This window comes from Rhinoraja longicauda, chromosome 22 (assembly GCF_053455715.1).
Source record: "Rhinoraja longicauda isolate Sanriku21f chromosome 22, sRhiLon1.1, whole genome shotgun sequence".
Lineage (NCBI taxonomy): Eukaryota > Metazoa > Chordata > Chondrichthyes > Rajiformes > Arhynchobatidae > Rhinoraja > Rhinoraja longicauda.
The window spans coordinates 4,617,382-4,640,050 of record NC_135974.1 but is presented as its reverse complement, the minus strand read 5'-3'; the positions used below and the strand labels follow the sequence as shown (position 1 = coordinate 4,640,050).

Sequence of the window (22,669 nt, the reverse complement as noted above, 5' to 3'; positions counted from 1 at the left end):
GTACCGCAAGCCTCGGTGCTGGGACCGCAGCTATTTACAATGTACATTAATGACTTGGATGAAGGGATTAAAAGTACCATTAGCAAATTTGCAGATGATACAAAGCTGGGTGGTAGTGTGAACTGTGAGGAAGATGCTATGAGTTTGCTGGGTGACTTGGACAGGTTGTGTGAGTGGTCGGATGCATGGCAGATGCAGTTTAATGTGGATAAGTGTGAGGTTATCCACTTTGGTGGGAAGAATAGGAAGGCAGAGTATTATCTGAATGGTGTCAAGTTAGGAACAGGGGACATACAACGAGATCTGGGTGTCCTAGTGCACCAGTCACTGAAAGGAAGCATGCAGGTACAGCAGGCAGTGAAGAAAGCCAATGGAATGTTGGCCTTCATAACAAGAGGAGTTGATTGTAGGAGCAAAGAAGTCCTTCTACAGTTGTACAGGGCCCTAGTTAGACCGCACCTGGAGTACTGTGTGCAGTTTTGGTCTCCAAATTTGAGGAAGGATATTCTTGCTATTGAGGGCGTGCAGCATAGGTTTACTAGGTTAATTCCCGGAATGGCGGGACTTTTTCAGTCAGAAATTGTAAATCTGTGGCATTCTCTGCCTCAGAAGGCAGTGGAGGCCAATTCTCTGAATGCATTCAAGAGAGAGCTAGATAGAGCTCTTAAGGATAGAGGAGTCAGGGGGTATGGGGAGAAGGCAGGAACGGGGTACTGATTGAGAATGATCAGCCATGATCACATTGAATGGTGGTGCTGGCTCGAAGGGCCGAATGGCCTACTCCTGCACCTATTGTCTATAAGGTCTGCAGTTGAGAATTAATACCATGCTCTGTAGTTTTGGTCACCCAGTTATAGGAAGGATATCAGTCTGCTGGAAAGGGTGCAGGAAAGATCCACAACAATGTTACCGGGGCTGGAGGGCTTAAGTTCTAAGGAGAGACTAGATAGACTGGGACTTTTTTTTCCTGTAGCAAGGATGGTTGCAGCGTGACTGTATAAAGACATAAAATCATGAGGGGCCTTAAGATACGGTCACAGTCTATTTCCCAGGTAGGAGAGTCTAAAACTAGAGAACACAGATTCAAGGTGAGAGGAGAATGATTTAAGGAGACCAAAGGGGCAACTTTTTCTCACAATGGGTGATGGGTGTGAAGAACGAGCTGCAGAGGTAAGTTGCAGAGACAGGTACAATTACAAAGTTTAAAAGTCATTTAGGCAAGAACATGAGAGAAAATGTTTGGAGATGTGTGGGCTAAATGCAGGCAAACAGGACCAGCTCAGGCAAACATCTGAGTTGGCATGGACGATTTGGACCACAGGACCTGTTTCTGTGACTCTTCTTAAAAGCAAGTTACTAGCTACTAGCAGGTTGAACAATCGGAATGGTTTTGTTTGTGTAATAATCATAATCATAGTTTATTAGCCAAGTATGTTTTGCAACATACGAGGAATTTGATTTGCCATACAGTCATACCAATAAAAAGCAACAAGACACACAAAATACATTTTAACGTAAACATCCACCACAGTGACTGTTCCACAATCCTCACTGTGATGGAAGGCAAAAAAAAGGTCAATCTTTTCCCTTCTTTGTTCTCCCGCGGTCGGGGGCCTCGAGCCTTCCGTTGACGGGATGATCTTGGCTCCCATAGCCGGCGGTCGGGCCCTCCATGTCGGGGCGATCCAGCTCCCCCGCGCCGGGCGATCAGACCCCGGGTCGGGGCTAGTCGAACCTCCTGCGACTTTGGAGCTTCCCGACATCAGTCTCTACCCGAGACTGTGAGCTCCTCGATGGTGAAATCGGCAGGCTGGGGTTGGAGCATCGATCCCAGGCAAGGGTTCGCAGGCTCCGATGGCAAATGCATGGCCCCGCGGTGGGGCTCAAAGTCAGTCTCGAGCAAGGCCTCCAGCTCCATGATGTTAGGCCACAGAGCATCCAGAGATACGATCTGGAAAACAATCGCATCTCCGGCAAGGGAAGAGATTGAAGAAAGTTTCCCCCCCCCCACATAAAACAAACCAGAGAACATTAACACAGACTTTTTAAAACACAGTAAAAATAACAAAAAAGACGAAAAGACAGACAGACCGTTGGCGAGGCTGCCATCAGTGACGGAGCCACCCGGTGGTATATGTGGTACACGTGCAGATGTACATGTTTAGAGGCACACTAAAAATCACTCGCTCACTCTCCCCTCACTGCCTTCCTGAAATGCCTCGTGCAAAGACAGACATGCACAATTATGAGAACTTTGTAGCATTTGTGTCCTTGTGACCTCCATTTCAAATGAAGCAAAGTTGCAGTAGCTGAAAGTGGGAACATTCACGGCAAATTATGCATTCCAAATCAGTGCCAGGATATTACAGTCCATTTGTCATTGGCTTCCTGCTCCACCAAACCGGACACATCCCAGCAGGTGATCCTCGTAAATCTCCTCCTCCCCGTCTTAACCCAGGAACACAGTTGACAGTCTGACTGTTTTGCTGGCTCTTTGTTGTTCCCACTGTTAAAATGTTGTCACTGTGTCATTGAGCTGCACATTGCTGGTGACAAGCTGTGTTGGTTGGAACTGATTCAAACTCTTCCCCCACCCCTCGCCAATTTTCCCCTTTGTCTTGAAATTATGAATCCCTTGCCTGTCTACAATTCACTGAAAGCCTGTCACCCTTCGAGTAGTGACAGACAATTCTGTTTTAGGAAATTACATTTGAGGCTAATACAGTCTTCCTCCCAACCTCCCCATAAAATCACTTTCTAACATTAAGTGGTTATGAAAGACCCAACACGCCAACATTTAAAAAAATTTTACTCCAATGTCGTCCAATTAACAACTTGTGGATAGATTGCTTGTTTTTTGGCCTCTTGCTGTTTGTTCCCATAGCAAATCAATTTGAGATACTATTTATTCCTATAGTGCAGTTTAACAGCAACGAACAGGAAGCGATTCATCATTCTATTTAGCCTATCCCTTATTGTGATGGTTAATGTGCACATCCCCATTGGTACCCAAAGTCTGGGAGAGGCAGACGACTCGGTTAGAACCCCATACCAGTCATAGAAAGTGTTAACCAAACAAAATTAGTCCAGAGCGTTGTAGCTGTAATTGTGCAAAGCAGAAGTTATCTGATAATCTCCGGATAAGCCGTGCATTTACAGAATTTCATGAATTGTCACCCAAGAGTCACTATTTTTTTTGGAAATGGTTCTTTTGGAGTGGCACAGTGGTTTAGTTGCTGCCGCATAGCGCCAGTGACCCGGTTTCGATCCTGACTCCGGGTGCTGTCTGTACGGAATTTATACATTCTCACCATGACCTTGTGGGTTTTTTCCGGGTGCTCAGGTTTCCTCCCACATTTCAAAGACGAGCAGGTTAGAAGGTTAATTGACTTTGGTAAAATGGTTAAATAGTCTCTGGTGTGTAGGATAGTGTTAGTGTACGGGGTAATTGCTGGTCGGTAGGGACTCGGTGGGCGAAGAGCCAGTAACCGTGCTGTATCTCTAAAGTCTAAAGTAAACATCCCTTGACTGTCTCATTGTTTTTGAATTCTCAGAAACAATTGAAGATTTGTGCATTTTCCCACATCAACACTGCTCCTTCACCTTGTATCCACAGAATCATGTCAACCCAGCCATGGACTTTACCCAGACACCTCCAGGAATGCTGGCACTGGACAACATGCTGTACCTTGCAAAGATCCATCAGGACATGTACATCAGGGTGAGAATCCATGCAGTCAGTTCTTTCCAGAGTTCCTGCCTCCTGATTTGATTGAGGGACCTAGACATCCCCTGGTAACTTGGCCAGCTGCTAGTTTTCACATGTGCCATGTGAATTGGAACCCCTCTCCTACCCAAAATGTGGGCATTATCCAGCAGCATCACTGAGCTGCTGTGTTTTTTCACTGCTGTTCTTAGCGATAACATTTAAAAGAAAACATTTGGACAGGTACATGGATAGGATAGGTTTAGAGGGATATGGGCCAAAAGCAGGCAGGTGGCACTAGCGTAGATGGGGCATGTTGGTTGGCGTGGGCAAAGTGGGCCGTAGGGCCTGTTTCTATGCTGTATAAATCTATGACTCCAAATGATCTGAGGCAAAACGTAGCAGGCCTGTAAATCCAGTGACTTGAGCAAAAAAATCTAGGATAGGACTTTGGAATACAGAATATGGGATATCTCTGTGGGAGTAAGATATTACCAAGGATATGTTTTTTAAAATTCCATGTAGTGCAGGGAGAGACTGGTAACACGCTGGCTAACTTTTACCCCTTTACCAATTATTGGCATTCAAAATAGACATTCACTCTTTTAGACATTCAGGTTTCTAACATTTGGCAGTGCATGTGCCAAGAGATATGTTTGCTAAAGATACACAAAATGCTGGAGTAACTGGGTCCCTCCCCAACCCAAGTCACACCAGCTTTTTGTTCTCGCCTAGCAAACAGCTAACAATGGCCTGTATCATTGTTACTTTTTTGCATATCGGTCATTCATTTTTTCTATATCTCTCTACGTCATCGTCTATATTTCTCGTTTCCCTTTCCCGTGCCTTTCAGTCTGAAGAAGGATCTCGACCCGAAACTTCACTCATTCCTTCTCTCCAGAGATGCTACTTGTCCCTCTGAGTTGCTCCAGCTTTCTGTGTCTATCTTCGGTTTAAACCAGCATCTACATTTCCTTCCTACACAGATATATTTGCTAACATTAAATGTGTGTCCTGAGATTTTGAAAGGTGAACTACAAATGTTTTCATTATTCCCCCTCACTCTCAAAGTAACATTTAATGTTTTGAAAAGATCTCTAAAATCAAAACAAGTTGAGTTAACAGCAAGCTCATGAAAACTAGTCAGATACTCTATTTCCCAGTGTAAAAATGTCACATACAAGAGGGCATAGCTTTAAGGGGAGAGGGGAGATGTATAAAAGAGATTTACGTGGTCATAGATTAAAAATGAGGAATGAGCCACATAGGACTGATTTGGAAAGAAATCCCTTTCCTCTGAGTGGAGAAAATCTTTGGAATGTTCTTCCCAGGAGGGTAGTGGAGCCTCAATAGCTGAGTACATGGAAGCATGTTCGGAAATTGGAGGAGCAAAGGGACTTGGGACTGCTGGTGCAGGATATCCAAATAGTTAACTTGCAGGTTGAATCAGTATTAGTAAAGGCAAATGCAATGCCAGCATTTATTTCGTGAGGACTAGAATATAAAAACAGGGATGTAATGCTGAGGCTTTATAAGGTGTTGGTCAGACCGCATTCGGAGTACTGTGAGCAATTTTGGGCCCCATTTCTGAGGAAGGATGTGCTGGTGTTGGAGAAGGTCCAGAGATGGTTTACGAGAATGATCCCGGGAATGATTGGGTTAGCATTTGATGACACTGGGCCTGTACTCACAGGAGTTTAGAAGGATGAGGCAGAATCCTATTTAAACTTACCGAATAGTGAAAGGTATGGATTGGGTGGAGAGGATGTTTCCATTAGTGGGAAAATCTAGGACCAGAGACCATAGCCAAGAATAAAAGGACATACCTTTAGGAAGGAGATGAATTTAGTCTCAGTGAATCTGTGGAATTCATTGCACAGAAGGCTGTGGAGGCCAAGTTAATGGATATTTTTAAGGCAGAGATAGATAAATTCTTCATTTGTACGGGTGTCAGGGTTATGGGGAGAAGGCAGGAGAGTGGGGTTGAGAGAGAATGATAGATCATCCATGATTGAATGGCGGAGTAGACTTGATGGGCCGAATGGCCTAATTCTCCCCCTATCACTTATGAAGGAATGGCCCAGTCGATTTTGGGATATTAAGGGATATGAAGTTATGTCCTGTAATACCTTAAAGAACGGAAGAGGCACTGAGAAGAACTTTGCTGTGATATTACTGTCGCGTAGGTATGAGAATTGTCAAAGGGCCTGCTCTTGTTTCTAATATACTTGCACCAGACCTGGTCAGTTCAATTAAAATATCCATGTTGGAAAACTTTAGGAAGATCAGGTTCAAGTTCACTTTAAAGTTAATGCAGCATTTGTTCCATTGACTTGTGTTATCTGTACTGTTCATGGATCTACTCACTGATGCTAAACATCTGGCTGCAGATTGTCCTGGAAAACAGCAGTCGAGAGGACAAACACGAATGTCCTTTTGGACGCAGCAGCATCGAGCTGACTAAGATGATGTGTGAAATCCTGCAAGTTGGAGAACTGCGTAAGTGTCATTAAACATCAACACACTATCGCGGGACAGACTATAATACATCCTGTCTCAACATGGGGCCTTGCACGTGCAGCCTCTTTAACATTTAAAGAAAATCTTGAAATACTTTGCTAGGTCACAATCTTAGGACACCCTTCCTAAAAGTAACATGAGATGAACAGTTCTATGGAGGCCTATTTCCTTGCTTCGATTTATCCTTATGATAAAGAAAGAAGGGCCTTCAGCTCATTTGGTCCACTTGCCCCCAGGGAGCAGTCCCATTCCCCCTCTTTTTATTTGCCCCTGCAATCTATTCTCTCAAGCCCATCATCTCTACATTGAATCATTTTGCCACTTTCCTATATAAAGGGGAAAATCTTATGGTAACTGATTATCCACTCCTGCCAGAGGTCAGCAGATGATGTGAACGTGCACCATTGAGAGGATGGTAGGTTTCTGCCTTGTGTAGGGTGTCATTGCCTGCACAGACATTGCTTTGTGGCATCATATTCACGAATGTATATCAACACATTGAAGGATACTCCTCCATTTTGGCTCAAAATGGCGGCGCTGCCGTAGCAGCTGCGGCTTACCTGCGGTCCATTTGTCTTTGTGTATTTGTTGTTTTTTTGTCTTAATTGTAGTTGTGATGTCGTGTTTTTGTGTTTGTGTACTGTGTGTGTATGTGGGGGGGAGGGGGGGAACTGTAAAATTGTAAATATGTGTCCCTTCCGAACGGAGACCCGACCTTTGTTTTCTGGGTGTTGTCTCCGTTCCTGCTGCGGCCTACCATCGGCCCAACTCCTGGAGCTGGCGGCTTCCAGGGCTCCGGTTCGCTGAGCCCGCGGACAGGACTTACCATCAGCGGAGCCGGCCGTCCTCGGAGGCTGCGGGAGCGGCTGCGACTCGCCTTAGGCTCGGGCTGCGTGGATGCCGACATCGGGAGCTCCGGCAGCGGCAGCAGGTTCGCCCGCCCCGGATCGCGGGGCTTGGGTCGCGGACATTTCACCGTCCGGCGCGGCCTAAGATATGCCGCGGGATATTTCTCTGCTGGGCGGGGGCTTCAATGTCGGGAGCCACGACCGCCCCGACGTGCAGCAACAGCAGCAGCGTGTTCGCCCGCCCCGGATTGGACTTATCATCGGCGGAGCCGGCCGTCTTCGGAGGCTGCGGGAGCGGCTGCGACTCGCCTTAGGCTCGGCCCGCTGCGGACCGTCCGGCGCGGCCTGCAACCACAACAACCTGACTGCGGGAGAAGACGGCAGGAGAAGGGAAAGACATTGTGGCCTTCCATCGCAGTGAGGAGAGGACTGGAGGAGACTCACTGTGATGGATGTTTCTTTGATGGATGTTTCTTTTTTTGTGTGTTTTTGGGGTTGTGTAATTTTAATGCCTATTTAATGTTTTTATTGTTGGACTGTGTTTTTGGGGTTGTGTAATTTTAGTGCCTATTTAATGCTTTTATTGTTGGACTGTGGGTGACTGAATTTCGTCCAATATTGGATGACAAATAAAGCTATCTTGAATCTTGAATCTCAGAAGGCAGCTGGTTTGTCAACCTATGTAAGCATATAAAATATATAAGCAAACATAATGCAAGTCCAAGTTGGATATCCTGACACTCCACATTCTTTCAAACCATGGCTTTACTCATCCATTACAGCAAAGCAAAAGGTAGCTACTAGGCTATTAGTTGATGCAGAACACGCAAATCTGCCGAACTGTTAAATAACATATTCAACAAATTCATTGGCGTATAAACAGTAAAAGTGGATCTTGGACAGATAATATCCTAATACAGATAAATGGATGTAGTGTAGATGGGTGAATAGGTCATCATGAGTTGTACTGGGCCATAGGGTCTGTTTCTGTGCTGTACAACACAACCGGATGATTCTTTTGGATGGTCCAGGTAAGTCTCTGCAGAAAAGGCTCCAAGATCTGAGTGTTCTGCATAATTCACTGCCTCAATACTGAGGGCTAAGCTATTGCCAGCAAAGGAAGTGAGCAGTTGGGTCGAAGGGAGGCAACATAGATGTTTCATCTCTGGCCAGGGTGCCTAGACTAATTGCCCATTTAATAATCCCCACCTACCCGTCTAACAGTCTTTCAATGGTGCAGCAAAATGTCTACTTAGCTGTAGTACTAAACGGCACAGTACTAGAGTGGTGGCGCTGGGGTAAAGTTGCAGCATTTGCAGCATCAGAGACCCAGGTTCGATTCTGACTGCTGAAGCTATTCTGTATGGAGTTTATACGTTCTCCCCATGACCTGTGTGGATTTTCTCTGGGTGCTCCGGTTTAAAGTACCATTAGCAAATTTGCAGATGATACAAAGCTGGGTGGTAGTGTGAACTGTGAGGAAGATGCTATGAGGTTGCAGGGTGACTTGGACAGATTGTGCGAGTGGGCGGGGTATGGGGAATGGCAGATGCAGTTTGATGTGGATAAGTGTGAGGTTATCCACTTTGGTGGTAAGAATAGGAAGGCAGAGTATTATCTGAATGGCGTCAAGTTAGGAAAAGGGGACGTACAACGAGATCTGGGTGTCCTAGTGCATCAGTCACTGAAAGGAAGCATGCAGGTACAGCAGGCAGTGAAGAAAGCCAATGGAATGTTGGCCTTCATAACAAGAGGAGTTGAGTATAGGAGCAAAGAGGTCCTTCTGCAATTGTACAGGGCCCTAGTGAGACCGCACCTGGAGTACTGTGTGCAGTTTTGGTCTCCAAATTTGAGGAAGGATATTCTTGCTATTGGGGGCGTGCATATGTTGAAAGACTGGAGCGACTAGGCTTGTATACATTGGAATTTAGAAGGATGAGAGGAGATCTTATCGAAACGTATAAGATTATTAAGGGGTTGGACACGTTAGAGGCAGGAAACATGTTCCCAATGTTGGGGGAGTCCAGAACAAGGGGCCACAGTTTGAGAATAAGGGGTAGGCCATTTAGAACTGAGATGAGGAAGAACTTTTTCAGTCTGAGAGTTGTGAATCTGTGGAATTCTCTGCCTCAGAAGGCAGTGGAGGCCAATTCTCTGAATGCATTCAAGAGAGAGCTAGAAACATAGAAAATAGGTGCAGGAGTAGGCCATTCGGCCCTTCGAGCCTGCACCGCCATTCAATATGATCATGGCTGATCATTCAGCTCAGTAACCTGTACCTGCCTTCTCTCCATACCCCCTGATCCCTTTAGCCACAAGCTAAATAGAGGTCTTAAGGATAGCGGAGTCAGGGGGTATGGGGAGAAGGCAGGAACGGGCTACTGATTGAGAATGATCAGCCATGATCACATTGAATGGCGGTGCTGGCTCGAAGGGCCGAATGGCCTCCTCCTGCACCTATTGTCTATTGTGCAGGTTTGTAGGTTAATTTGCTTGGTAAAATTGTAAATTGTCCCTCGTCTGTGTAGGATAGTGTGAGTGTGCGGAGATCACAGGGTCGGAATGGACTCAGTGAGCTGATGGGCCTGTTTACATGCTGATATAATGATCTTTGTGACATGATTTTCTATAATGTTAGGTTTCTTGGAACCTACCTAAAAGGCAACCCGAATAATACAGGTTGGTCTGTAATAGTTTGGTCTATAATAGCATTCCCAAGAAACCTAACATTTTAGAAAATCATGTCACAAAGTCCGTATATCAATGGAATACAGTGGGTTAGCGGACTATAAAGTTTCAGACTTGCAATAACAAACTGATATGCCAAGTGGAAGAATGTTAGTTTTGAGACCTCATTCATAGAGATTGTGGTTGGGTGAGTGTTAAGGATTTGTTAAGAATGTGTAGCTGATGGTGCAACTTGTTTATGTGGTCATAGAGAATGCATTTACTCACCTTGAGCACATTTTGAGGTCTGTGTACTTTCTGTGGCACTGTATCCCGGTTCTTGAGTTTGACTCCTAGCTTTAACTTTCGCAGCTGTCTTCACAAGTTCACAAGTTGTAGGAGTAGAATTAGGCCATTCAGCCCATCGAATCTACTCTGCCATTCAATCATGGCTGATCTCTGCCTCCTAATCCCATTTTCCTACCTTCTCCCCATAACCCTTGACACCAGTTCTAATCAAGAATTTGTCTATCCCTGCCTTAGAAATATCCACTTACTTGGCCTCCACAGTCCTCTGTGGCAATGAGATCCACAGATAAACTACCCCTCTGACTAAAGAAGTTCCTCCTCACCTTTCTAAAAGAGCGCCCTTTAATTCTGAGGCTATGACCTCTTGTCCTAGATCCTCCCACCTGTGGAAACATACTTTCCACATCCACTCTATCTATCATATCATATCATATCATATATATATACAGCCGGAAACAGGCCTTTTCGGCCCTCCAAGTCCGTGCCGCCCAGCAATCCCCGTACATTAACACTATCCTACACCCACTAGGGACAATTTTTACATTTACCCAGCCAATTAACCTACATACCTGTACGTCTTTGGAGTGTGGGAGGAAACCGAAGATCTCGGAGAAAACCCACGCAGGTCACGGGGAGAACGTACAAACTCCTTACAGTGCAGCACCCGTAGTCAGGATCGAACCTGAGTCTCCGGCGCTGCATTCGCTGTAAAGCAGCAACTCTACCGCTGCGCTACCGTGCCGCCCATTATTCTGTAAGTTTCATAAGGTCCCCCCTCAACCTTCTAAACTCCAGTGAGTACACGCCCAGTGCTGTCAAAAGCTCATCATATGTTAACCCACACATTCCTGAAATCATTCTTGTAAACCTCCTCTGGGCCCTCTCCAGAGCCGGCACATCCTTCCGCAGATATGGATTCTCTCACTCTCGTCTCCTCCCACTGATAGTCTTCACTCACTACCTGAATCCGTTTGAAGCAGCTCCAAAACCATTGGGCACAAGTATCTGTTTTCCCCACCACCCCCATTGGGGATTCCAGTACAGTGCCTGAAATCTCTGGCCGCGAATGTCATAGTAAATTGTTCTCACGTCTGTGGTGGCTTCCTCCACTCCTGCACGTTGTGACTTGTAACGAATGTGCTTGAACTGGTGCAATCACGTGTACTCCCTCCTGAGGCGCAATGGCAAGAAACAACATGCTTAGTACTGGAAAGACCCTGAAATAAATGAACAGACCATAAAGTAAGTGCTGTTTGCATCAGATCAAATGCCCTTGAGAACTCTCACCTAGTTTCGTGCCTTACCAATTTAACGCAGATAGGACGGCACTGTGGTGCAGCGGTAGAGTTACTGCCTTGCTGTGATGTCAGCGCGAGAGATGTGGGTTTGATCCCAACTATGCTTATCTGTACAGAGTTTTACGTTCTCCCTGTGACCATGTGGGTTTCCTCAGAGATCTTCGGTTTCCTCCCACACTCCAAAGACGTACAGGTTTGTAGGTTGATTGGCTTGGTGTAATTGTAAAATTGTTCCTAGTGTGTTTAGGATAGTGTTAATATCATATCATATCATATATATACAGCCGGAAACAGGCCTTTTCGGCCCACCAAGTCCATGCCGCCCAGCGATCCCCGTACACTAACACTATCCTACACCCACTAGGGACAATTTTTACATTTACCCAGCCAATTAACCTACATACCTGTACGTCTTTGGAGTGTGGGAGGAAACCGAAGATCTCGGAGAAAACCCACGCAGGTCACGGGGGGAACGTACAAACTCCTTACAGTGCAGCACCCGTAGTCAGGATCGAACCTGAGTCTCCGGCGCTGCATTCGCTGTAAAGCAGCAACTCTACCGCTGTGCTACCATGCCGCCCAAATGTGTGGGGATCACTAGTCGGTGCAGACTCGGGTCGAAGGGCCTATTTTCGGTGCTGTATCTCTAAACTGTACTAATTTGGGTATTTGATGTGACCAATTGAGTAAAATCAGTGTGCAGAAAAGAAATGTTCACAGACTATTTTGGCGTCTGATTGTTATTACTTTGTGGATGTAGCTAACGAAGGCTGCAATGAGTACCACCCCATGTTTTTCACTCACGATCGATCTTTTGAGGAGTTCTTCTGCATCTGCATCCAGCTACTGAACAAAACGTGGAAGGAAATGAGAGCAACATCGGAAGACTTCAACAAGGTGAGGTGGTGCTGCCAGATCAAGTCCAGTAGTGAGTGAAACAGGAATTTTGAATTGCGGCCTCTACATTATCTAACCTATTGTACACTTACACAGATTTGTATTCTAATATTATACTCCCCATGTAATTTGACTTCCCCTAACAGCAAGTCATTCTGCTCTGGGAAGGGGGTGTATTCCATCCACCCACTATGCAGCTGCTACTGACACTCACTGCTTGAGCGTAGGATGTATGTTATACAACTTTAATGACAGTAGAATGTTGTGGATCAGCACTTCATGCTGCCTCGACAAGGCCACCAGCATAATGAAGGACCAGTCTCACCCCAGTTACTCCCTCTTTTCCCCTTTCCCATTACGCAAGATGTACAAAGGTTCGAAAATGCATACCTCCAAATTCAGGGACAATTTTTTCCGAGCTTCTCCTTTAGTGTCCATTATTCAAATGATACATCATTGCCATAGTCCAAGAGAGAGCTAGATAGAGCTCTTAAGGATAGCGGAGTCAGGGGGTATGGGGAGAAGGCAGGAACGGGGTACTATTGAGAATGATCAGCCATGATCACATTGAATGGCGGTGTTGGCTCGAACGGCCGAATGGCCTACTCCTGCACCTATTGTCTATTGTGTATTGTCCGTCCTGAAAAGGGCGCAAGCTTCCGGTGACAATCAGTGGGAGCCTCACTTGACAGTAGACGATGGTGGTAGCAGAATTAGCTCAGGACACTTCCAGTTTCCAGCCCCGCGACGTGGACGCTTCTGCTATGGGGCCTCTTCCGAGCTGTTATCAGGCAACTGAACCCTCCTCTCACCAGCTAGAGAATGGTCCTGACCTCCCATCTGCATTATTGGAGACCTTCGAACTATCTATAATTGGACTTTATCGTGCACTAAACGTTATACCCTTTTTCCTGTATCTGTACACTGTGAATGGCTTGATTGTAATCATGTATAGTCTTTTCGCTGACTGGATAGCACACTGCAAAAAGCTTTTCACTGTCCCTTGGTACATGCGACAATAATAAACAAAACTAAACTGTTTGTGTTTGTATTATGCTTTTAAAACATCCAAAAGCATTTTAAGAGTGGAAATGGGGGGAAAAGATTTGGAACTGAATGAAAGGATGTCTTAGGGCGAGGTTAGTGATGGTGGTAGATTTTAGAGTATTTTGTACGAAGAGCGGTGAAGAGGACAGAGCAAGACGTTAAGACTTAAGCAGCTCAGTACAGAGCCTGTCAGTGGTGGATGAAAATAAGAGATTCAGAACAGACCAAAGTTTGAGGATGACTGAGTTGACTTCGAAATGGGAAGTCAGGAGATCATGTGCCAGCTTTCATTGGTGGGTCGGTGGTGGAGAGTTAGCAGCTTCAGCAGTCTGAAGAAGGGTCTCAACCCGAAATGTCACTCACTCCTTCTCTCCAGAGATGCTGCCTGTCCCGCTGAGTTACTCCAGCTTTTGTGTCTATCTAGCAGTTTCAACATTGATGATCTATCGTGGGCTCAGCACACAGATGCAATCATGAAGAAAGCTTGTCAACGCTCCTTCTATCTTAGAAGTTTAGAGAGATTCAGTATGTCTTTGAATATTCTAATAATTTTTTAGAAAGTATTCTGACTAGTTGCATCATGGCCTGGTATGGCAATTCCAGCACACAAGAACTCGAGGGGCTGCAGAGTGTGATGGACTTGCATGCATAGAAGCCACTGCCTCAAGAAGGTGCCATCTATCTTCAAGGGTTCCCACCATCTCTTGTCACTGTTACCAAATGGTATGGGTGATACAGAAACCTAAAGTCCCGCGCTACTAAGTTCAGAAACAGCTATTTCCCTACAACTATCAGGTTTTTGAACCAACCTACACAACGATGACGCTGTCTTGCGCTACTATGGACTTGCCTTTCCTTCTACAGGTGCTCGGCTTACGATGGGATTCCGTTCTGAGAAACCCATCGCAAACCAAAAATATTGTAAGTCGAAATGCATTTAATACACCTGATCACGTAGCTGGAAACGAGCTGTGGCCCGCTATGGGTCGCTGCCTTTTGCACCATCGCAAAGTCGAAATGTCACAAGTCAAATCATCGTAAGCCGGGGAGCACCTGTAATTATGTTTTTGCACATGTTTTTTTCTTTCTTTCTTAGAATTTTGTGTAAAATTTGCTTTGAAAGCCACAGATAGAGTGGATGTGGAAAGTATGTTTCTACTGATAGGAAAGTCTAGGACCAGAGGTCATAGCCTCAGAATTAAAGGGCGCTTTTTTAGAAAAGAGGTGAGGAGGAACTTCTGTAGTCAGAGGGGTAGTTTGTGGATCTCATTGCCACAGAGGGCTGTGGAGGCCAAGTCAGTGGATATTTCTAAGCCAGAGATGGACAAATTCTTGATTAGAACAGGTGTCAAGGGTTATGGGGAGAAGGCAGGAAAATGAGATTAGGTGGCAGAGATCGGCCATGATTGAACGGCGGAGTAGACTCGATGGGCTGAATGGCCTAATTCTACTCCTATACTTGTAAACGTATGATGCTGCAAGCACAATTTTTCATTATACCTGTATCTGGCCATACTTGGGCAAGTGACAATAACCTTGAGCTTCACTGTCCTCAGGAAGAAAATCTCCTCTCTTGGAAGTAGCAGCTGCCAACTAAAGAAACTGATGTAGTAGGAGGTTGTAAAGATTGGTCAATTCTCTCTCAATCACTAACATAAAGGTCTTTTTGCACAAAAAGCCTTTGCAGACAGTGAATGAAAGCATTCTGAATTGTGGTAGCTGAATAGACTTGACTCAGTGACAGCACTTGAATTGGAAGGTTGTGGGTTCAAGCCATACTTGAGGAGGTTGTGAGAATATTTTAAGCTGCAATCCAAAACAGAATTGAAGATTGCTACATTGCGGTGGGTGGGGGAAACATTTAAACAAAGTCCCATAAGAAAATAACTGCAGATGCTGGTACAAATCGAAGGTATTTATTCACAAAATGCTGGAGTAACTCAGCAGGTCAGGCAGCATCTCGGGAGAGAAGGAATGGGTGACGTTTCGGGTCGAGACCCTTCTTCAGACTGATGTCAGGGGGGCGGGACAAAGGAAGGATATAGGTGGAGACAGGAAGATAGAGGGAGATCTGGGAAGGGGGAGGGGAAGAGAGGGACAGAGGAACTATCTAAAGTTGGAGAAGTCGATGTTCATACCACTGGGCTGCAAGCTGCCCAGGCGAAATATGAGGTGCTGTTCCTCCAATTTCCGGTGGGCCTCACTATGGCACTGGAGGAGGCCCATGACAAAGGTCAGACTGGGAATGGGAGGGGGAGTTGAAGTGCTCGGCCACCGGGAGATCAGTTTGGTCAATGCGGACCGAGCGCAGGTGTTCAGCGAAGCGATCGCCGAGCCTGCGCTTGGTTTCGCCGATGTAAACAAAGTCCCCTTTTGCTTACTTGCATGGATGTAAAAATCCCATGCGGTGCTGTGGAGTGGAATGAAAAAATAAAGGAATTCTCTTGGAGTCTCATGCTATAGTTATTCCTTAACCAAAACAGTAAAATAGCTTATTTTTGGTCATGACTTCATTGTTGTTAATGGGAGTTTGTTATATCCAACTTTCTACACTACAATGGCGATTACTTCAGAAGTAATTAATTATCAATGAGGTAACGTTGCAGGACTAGGCTTGTGAAAAAATATTGTATCAATGTAGTACTATATTCTTGCCAATGGATCTTTACTATGACATTTACTTGGGCAATTAGAGTGGCAAATACATTTTGCCTGTGTAGTAGATTTGTTTTGTGAAGTAATGCTTGTAAACGATAGGACTATAACATTCCAAGGGGTTGCTGGTTGTTCCAGCAGGATGATTGATGCTGTCTGGCCTCTTACCTTTGAGTTCCTTTGGCAACCTAAAATTACAGGGTAACAGATAATTGCAGGGGACCTGAGGGAGAGATACAGTGGAGCAGCTCTGCTGTCAAAATAACTGCCAGGCCCCAGCTGGGATGGCGAGGTTATTCTCTGCAGTTTAATAGTTTCACTCCCATCAAAATTGCTCAGAAAATTAACATTTTCAGTACGAAGCAGTCAATTGTTTTCTACCCTTCCCTTCACTTCGATATTCTTTCTTTACTGCAACATGGTTGTGCTTTTGGTATGTGCACAAGGATCTAAACACAGAATGCCGAAAGGCGGCACGGTAACGCAGCAGTAGAGCTACTGACCTACGGTGCTCGCAGCAGCGGAGACCCGGGTTCGATCCTGACCACGGGCGCTGTCTGTACGGAGTTTGTACGTTCTCCCCGTGACCGCGTGGGATTTCTCCGAAATCTTCAGTTTCCTCCCACACTCCAAAGAAGTACAGGTTGGTAGGTTAATTGGCTTGATACCAGTGTAAATTGTTCCTAGTGTGTGTGAATGTACAGGGATCGTTGGTGGGTGTGGACTCAGTGGGCCGAAGGGCCTGTTTCTGCGCTGTATCTCTAAACTAATCTAAGAGGCACCACTAGCACATGGACACATGGAATCTGTTGTGCACCTTTGTCTATTTATCTGATACCTGCACACACATACAGTATCATGAGATGCGGGGATGAACATATGGACACTTTTGTAAATGATAGGAATATGATATCCACCAGGATTGATGCTGTCTGGCCTCTTGTCTGTGAGTTCTTTGCCTACCTAAAATTGCAGGGTTAGAGATAATTGCTGGGAACCTGAGGGAGAGATTCAGTGGAGTACTCTGCTGTCTGTTAATGTGTGTCTTCCAGATTTACAGGTGTGGACGGTGTCACTGTATCCGATGGACAGGGAGATCATGAACTCAGGAAAGATGGATCAGGACAACCCAGCCACACATCCCTTGAACTCTCACACACACACGCCATGCTGAGGTTGCTCATGTACCTCATCTGCCACGTTGAGGTAGAGGTGGACGTATCCATACACCCCCATCCAAAACTATATGACCATGACAGGATCAAGAAAAGAGTTTGTGGTAACTATAGAGCAGTTCTCTTCCAACAATAAAAATCCCATATCAGGTCCCATGAGACCTGATCTCATATCGGATCCATCATTCAAACAAAGTTCACAATTTAATTGAGGAATAGAATGCTTGTAAATCAAGACCACCAAGGCACATAGCTCATGGTCTATTAAGTAGATGTGATTCCTGCCCTCCTGCATACTTCTGAGACACAGATGTAAAAATGCCATGCCGTGCATGGTAAGTTTAGTTTGACTTGGTGTAAAGGATTGTTGCATGCTTCCCATGCATACATTAGCAGGGGAATAATATCACGGGTCATTAGTGTACCTAAATCTACCTTGTTGTAGTGGGTGGACTTGAGCGAGCTAATGAATGGCTGACTGAAGAAGGGTCTCGACCCAAAATGTCACCCGTTCTTTTTCTTCGGAGATGCTGCCTGTCCCTGTTAATCCAGCATTTTGTGTCTATCTACTGAATGGCTGAACAGGCAAGGGGAAACATTTTATGAAATCTCCAAAAACGTGTACCAGAATTTAAAATAATGAATTCAGCGACTAATGTAGGAACTTTATGATCTCATTGTGTGGCATTGTTGGGGAGCCAGTTCTTCTATTAACTTGGAGTTTCTGGCTGGAATGTTCATTTGCAACATGTACAGATGTCTTCAAATCAGCGTTGCACAGGTGTTTAACTACTGATTGGAAGTTGTTCATTCAGTTGTACAAACCAAGTTGGGTTACCTTAGATTAAAGAGAACCCCCTCGATGTACTATCCATATCTACCATCGATCACCTGCTCGCACTAATTCTATGTTATCTCACTTTCACATCCACTCTCTACACACTAGGGATACTTTAGAGGCCAATTAACTTACAAACCCACGCTTCATTGGAATGTGGAAGAAAACCAGAACACCTGGAGGAAACCCACGCAGTCACGGGGAGAATGTGCAAACTTTGCACCGATAACGCCCAAAGTCAGGATTGAACCGGGATCTCTGGGCAGCAGCTCTACCAGCCTATACCGCCCAATCCTACTACTTCCTAGAAGTAATGTCCTACTTCCTGGAAAAATTAGGATTATATTTTCTTCTCTAGGTTGACTGCAAAGTCTAAACAAAAGCTTTTGTGCGGTCCAATCTAGCCCCATTACATTAGCACAGAGTGAACAAAATCTATTTTGGATTTTATTTTTATTCTCGCATTGGTTGGTGCTGCTATCAAGACTGCTTATTGACCCTGGATAATTGTCCTGAGAAAAACCAACCTGTTTGCACAACCAAGTTACCTTAAATCAGCCTTGTGGATGGGATTGAATCTGTTGAGTAATACGGGCAAGAGTTTATGGTTTGAACTCAGCGGGTTCCTTTTAGTTAGGTTTTTGGAATAATTCCACAGCTTTCATTTTTTTCTGATAGCACGTTACCAGATTTGGTGCATTCTGCTCTACTAACAATGACATCTCCTTACTTCTACACCAGAGGAATGGCCACTGTACCATAATTTTGAACTCCCCCAATGGTTTATTTGACAATTAACGTTACGCGGTAAGAAGTTAAATAACCTCTGGCTTGATGTTCAATTGAATCTGTGGGTTCTGAGGCACAAGAGACCACAGATGCTGGAATGTATATCAAAGAAAGGGAACTGCTGGAGGAACTCAAGGTATTAGGCAGAACTTGTGAAGAAAAATGGATAGCCGGTGTTTCAGGTCGAGACCCTTCTGTAGGCAGTGGAGTGAGAGAGGGCTTCGCAGAACTCCCATCAAAAAGAGGAAAACTCGTTCAAAGAGGACATACCTTGAAAAAACTTCACAGTAGAGCAGTAAGTTAGACATGTTATAAAACATTGTAATAAAACATTGTAATAATGAACATGGAATTTGTCCGTTTTAAGTCATTTCTACAAACACCTCCCTTCTTCTCCCCCCCCCCCCCCCCCCTTATTTTTCCACCATTCCCTTCCCCTGCCTGACCCTGCACCAGTTTCTTCCCCCACCGGCTAAAAGCCCCTACTAAAAGTTAGTTGACTAGCTTCACAGTTCACAACTATGTATCCCCCTTTGGCTCACACCTGCTTCTATCCAAACATCTGCCTATCGGGGAACCTCCACACTCAAGGTCATCTGTTGCCGACCTTGATTTTCACTTCCAATTTTTTTTTTCCCCTCCTCCCCCTATTAAAATCAGTCTGAAGGAGGGTCCCAACCTGAAAGGTCACCTATCCCTTTTCTCCAGAGATGCTGCCTGACCCGCTGAGTTACTAGAGCATCTTGTGGTCCATCTTCAGTAAATTTGAGATGTCGAGACATGAAATGTTGTCTATACATTTTGGTCCACAAATGCTGCCTGACCCGCTGAGTTCTTCCTTAATCCTTTGTTTAGTGTAAAGAATTGGTGGTTATCTCCTAAAATGCTCTCGCCATCTAATGTATTCCTTTGGGGACATAAGGAACTGCAGATGCTAGTTTATCAAAACAATAACACAGCTGGAATAATTCAGCAAGTCAGGCATTTCAACTCCCCTGGATGATGTTTCGGGTCGAGACCCTTCTTCTTGAGTCACTCCAGCTTTTTGTGATGCTGCTTGTCCCACTGAGTTACTCCAGCTTTTTGTATCCATCTTTGGTTTAAACCATCATCTGCAGTTCCTTCTTACACATTTCTACTCCCCTTCCCATTCCCACACTGACCTTTCTGTCCTGGGCCTCCTCCATTGCCAGACGCAAAATGGAGGAATAGCACCTCGTATTCCACTTGGGTACCTCATAAACCAATAGTATAAACATTGAATTCTCCAATTTTGGGTAACTGCCCCCTCTCCTTTTTTCTTCGCTCCCCCCACTATTCCCTGTGCCCCACCTGTGTGCGCACCCATGTTTTTCACTATTCTAGTCCCCTTCTCCCTCAACCCTTCCACCTATTTTGTTTTCTCTGGCTTCATATTTCACTCCTCTTCATATTTCACACATTTTCTCTCCTTCATCTCTGGCCCTAGTCCAACCCCCTCCCCCCAACCTGTACCCACCTATCATTTGCGAGGTGTTGTCCTGCCCCCATCTCTTCCAGCATTCTCCTCCCAACTACAACCAGCATGAAGAGTCCTGACTTGAAACATCACCTATCCATTCCTCTAGAGATGCTGTCTGATCTGCAGAGTTACTCCACCGCTTAAAAAAAATTAATTTATTATAGACCTGTAGCGCTTGGGCGATGTATGGGAGACTAATACCTAAGGAATTGTCTTAATACAATCGATAGAAGGAAACGTATTTAGTTGGGGTGGGGCTAAAGAGAAAGTAATGCGTTCCCACCTTCTGATGAGGACCATTTAAAATGCTCTAGTAACAATGTTATTTCTAATCTGAGATTACTCATACACACATTTGGATTCTGCTTCATGTGTAAATTTAACATGCGCCAGTCTTCATAGAGCTGGTGCCTTACAAGACATTACTGAAAATCTGCATAATAGTTGTGGAATGGGAAGTGTTAATGAGATGATGAGGGCAGAAATGGAGTGGGATTTCACAGCTCATTGAGCTCTTTGCCACACCCCTCTATATATCATTCCTGTTTTGTATGTGTTATTTGTCAGTGGCTGTGTGGCTCTGATTGTCCCTGCTGTACAGACATGGACAGACAGGCCTGTTGGTGAGTGTTTTGCATTTTGTGTTCTAGGACATGGATTTCTTTGCACATTGGATGTTCTTCACTTTTCTATTATTTAAAATTCCATTAATTTCCAACTGCTCTTGCAATTCTCCCTTTTTTCTCTTCTTTCGTTATTTCTTCCAGTTTAGTTTTGAATGCGCATCAGTTTGTGGCCTTAGAAAGAAATAAGTATTAAATAAGCTTGTTTAAATTTTGTACATCCTGTGAAACTGTATTCCAGACTATTTAGCTTAATAAACGTCAGCCATGGACCTGGATGAATATTAACCCTTGGTATGTTGCTATTCATTTGGTGAGATCAAGGATACTTAATCATTTTCATGTAAGAAAACCTTTGACATTGAGAGATTTAAGGCTAGTTACTGCTTAAAAACTCAGCCTTTGTTCAAATTGATACCATTCCTTTTGTCAATACTCAGCTCCCACAATTGGCACTGGCTGTGCCAAGTGTCAGCAATGTTTCAACAATTTACGTGAGCACTATTAGAGCTACTACAGTTTGCTGTATTAGTCCTGATTTTAATTGTGCTCGAATATATCTTTGGCTCCCTTTCAGGGACCACATCCTCCAAGACTTTGTTCATTGATTCTGAGATTGGGTTCCCCCAGAATTAAGAGTTCAGACATCGATTGCAGAGGCATCTTGAGTTATTGACCCTTTTTTATCAAGGTAACGTTTGACCAGGTGTAACATTTCTGATATTTATTCACAAAATGCTGGAGTAAGAAGAAGGGTCTCGACCCGAAACGTCACCCATTCCTTCTCTCCCGAGATGCTGCCTGACCTGCTGAGTTACTCCAGCATTTTGTGAATAAATACCTTCGATTTGTACCAGCATATGCAGTTATCTTCTTATACTTATGTAACATCTCTGAGCCAGTATTAAACTGAAATCAATTTTATTTGAGGGTAAATCTCTGTGCAAATGCTGGAGTTTCACACAACTCAAAGAGAAATAACCAGAACCATTTTAGCACATAAACATCAGCAGATGGTCTTTTCATTGTGGCACCTAGGTTCAGTTTCTTCAATGACCTTTGCAGCATTATAAGGTCAGAGGTGGTGATGTTCCCTGAATGCAAAATATTCAGTAAAGTTCCATTTATCACTGCATGGATTGTGCAGCAATCCATCCCTGCATGTAGCAAGGCAGGACAACTTTAAGGCTATCAACATTCATGCTACACATGTGCCCGGCAATGACTACCATCTCCACCTGTTCAATGGCAATACCAATGTTAAATTGCCCACAGTCAACATCCGTTACTTGCCTTAGCCACAAGCAAACTGTGGCTGGATGTCCCGTAGCATATGGCTTGCCTGTCAACAGTCTTTCCACCATCTGTGAAACACACCCAGGAGTGTGATAGAATACACTCCGTCTGCCAGAATAAGTGCAGCTCTCAAAAATGCCTTAAGCTGGCTACCAACTGAAACAAAACTTAACCTGCTCCCGATATACTGGCAGTGTGGCTGCAGTAAGTAACACCAACAAGATGTACGGTAGCAACTCGCTGAAGCTTCTTCAGCAACATCTCTCATGCCTTTGATGTTTACCAGATAGAAAGGCGAGAGCATGGAAATGTATCACTGTTGCCGCTTTTTTATTTGGGGCAAAATACTTTTGGATATTCTTAAGTAACTAAACTCTAGCAGTACCATTACCAAGTTGACTGCAGCATTTAAAGGTGGCAGCTCATCACCTCTAGTACAATTTAAAATGGGCAATATCTGGTGGATTGTCAATAATACCTACATCCCTAGAATTAAATAA

The 22,669-nt window shown here is 44.7% G+C and overlaps 1 protein-coding gene across 6 annotated transcripts in view; it reads left to right on the top strand.

Annotated features, from left to right (window-relative positions):
• The window catches only part of LOC144604351 (engulfment and cell motility protein 2), a 145,014-nt gene that overhangs the window by 104,088 nt on the left and 18,257 nt on the right, over positions 1-22,669 (top strand). For 5 of the 6 annotated variants that reach the window (XM_078418641.1, XM_078418639.1, XM_078418637.1 and 2 more), the window contains 3 exons: positions 3,617-3,721; positions 6,097-6,205; positions 12,109-12,245. In XM_078418641.1, the coding sequence (XP_078274767.1) occupies positions 3,617-3,721; positions 6,097-6,205; positions 12,109-12,245 (351 nt within the window). Of the gene's footprint in view, positions 1-3,616; positions 3,722-6,096; positions 6,206-12,108; positions 12,246-20,843; positions 20,874-22,669 lie in introns of those variants that run through there. The other variant, XM_078418644.1, reaches the window with a different exon arrangement.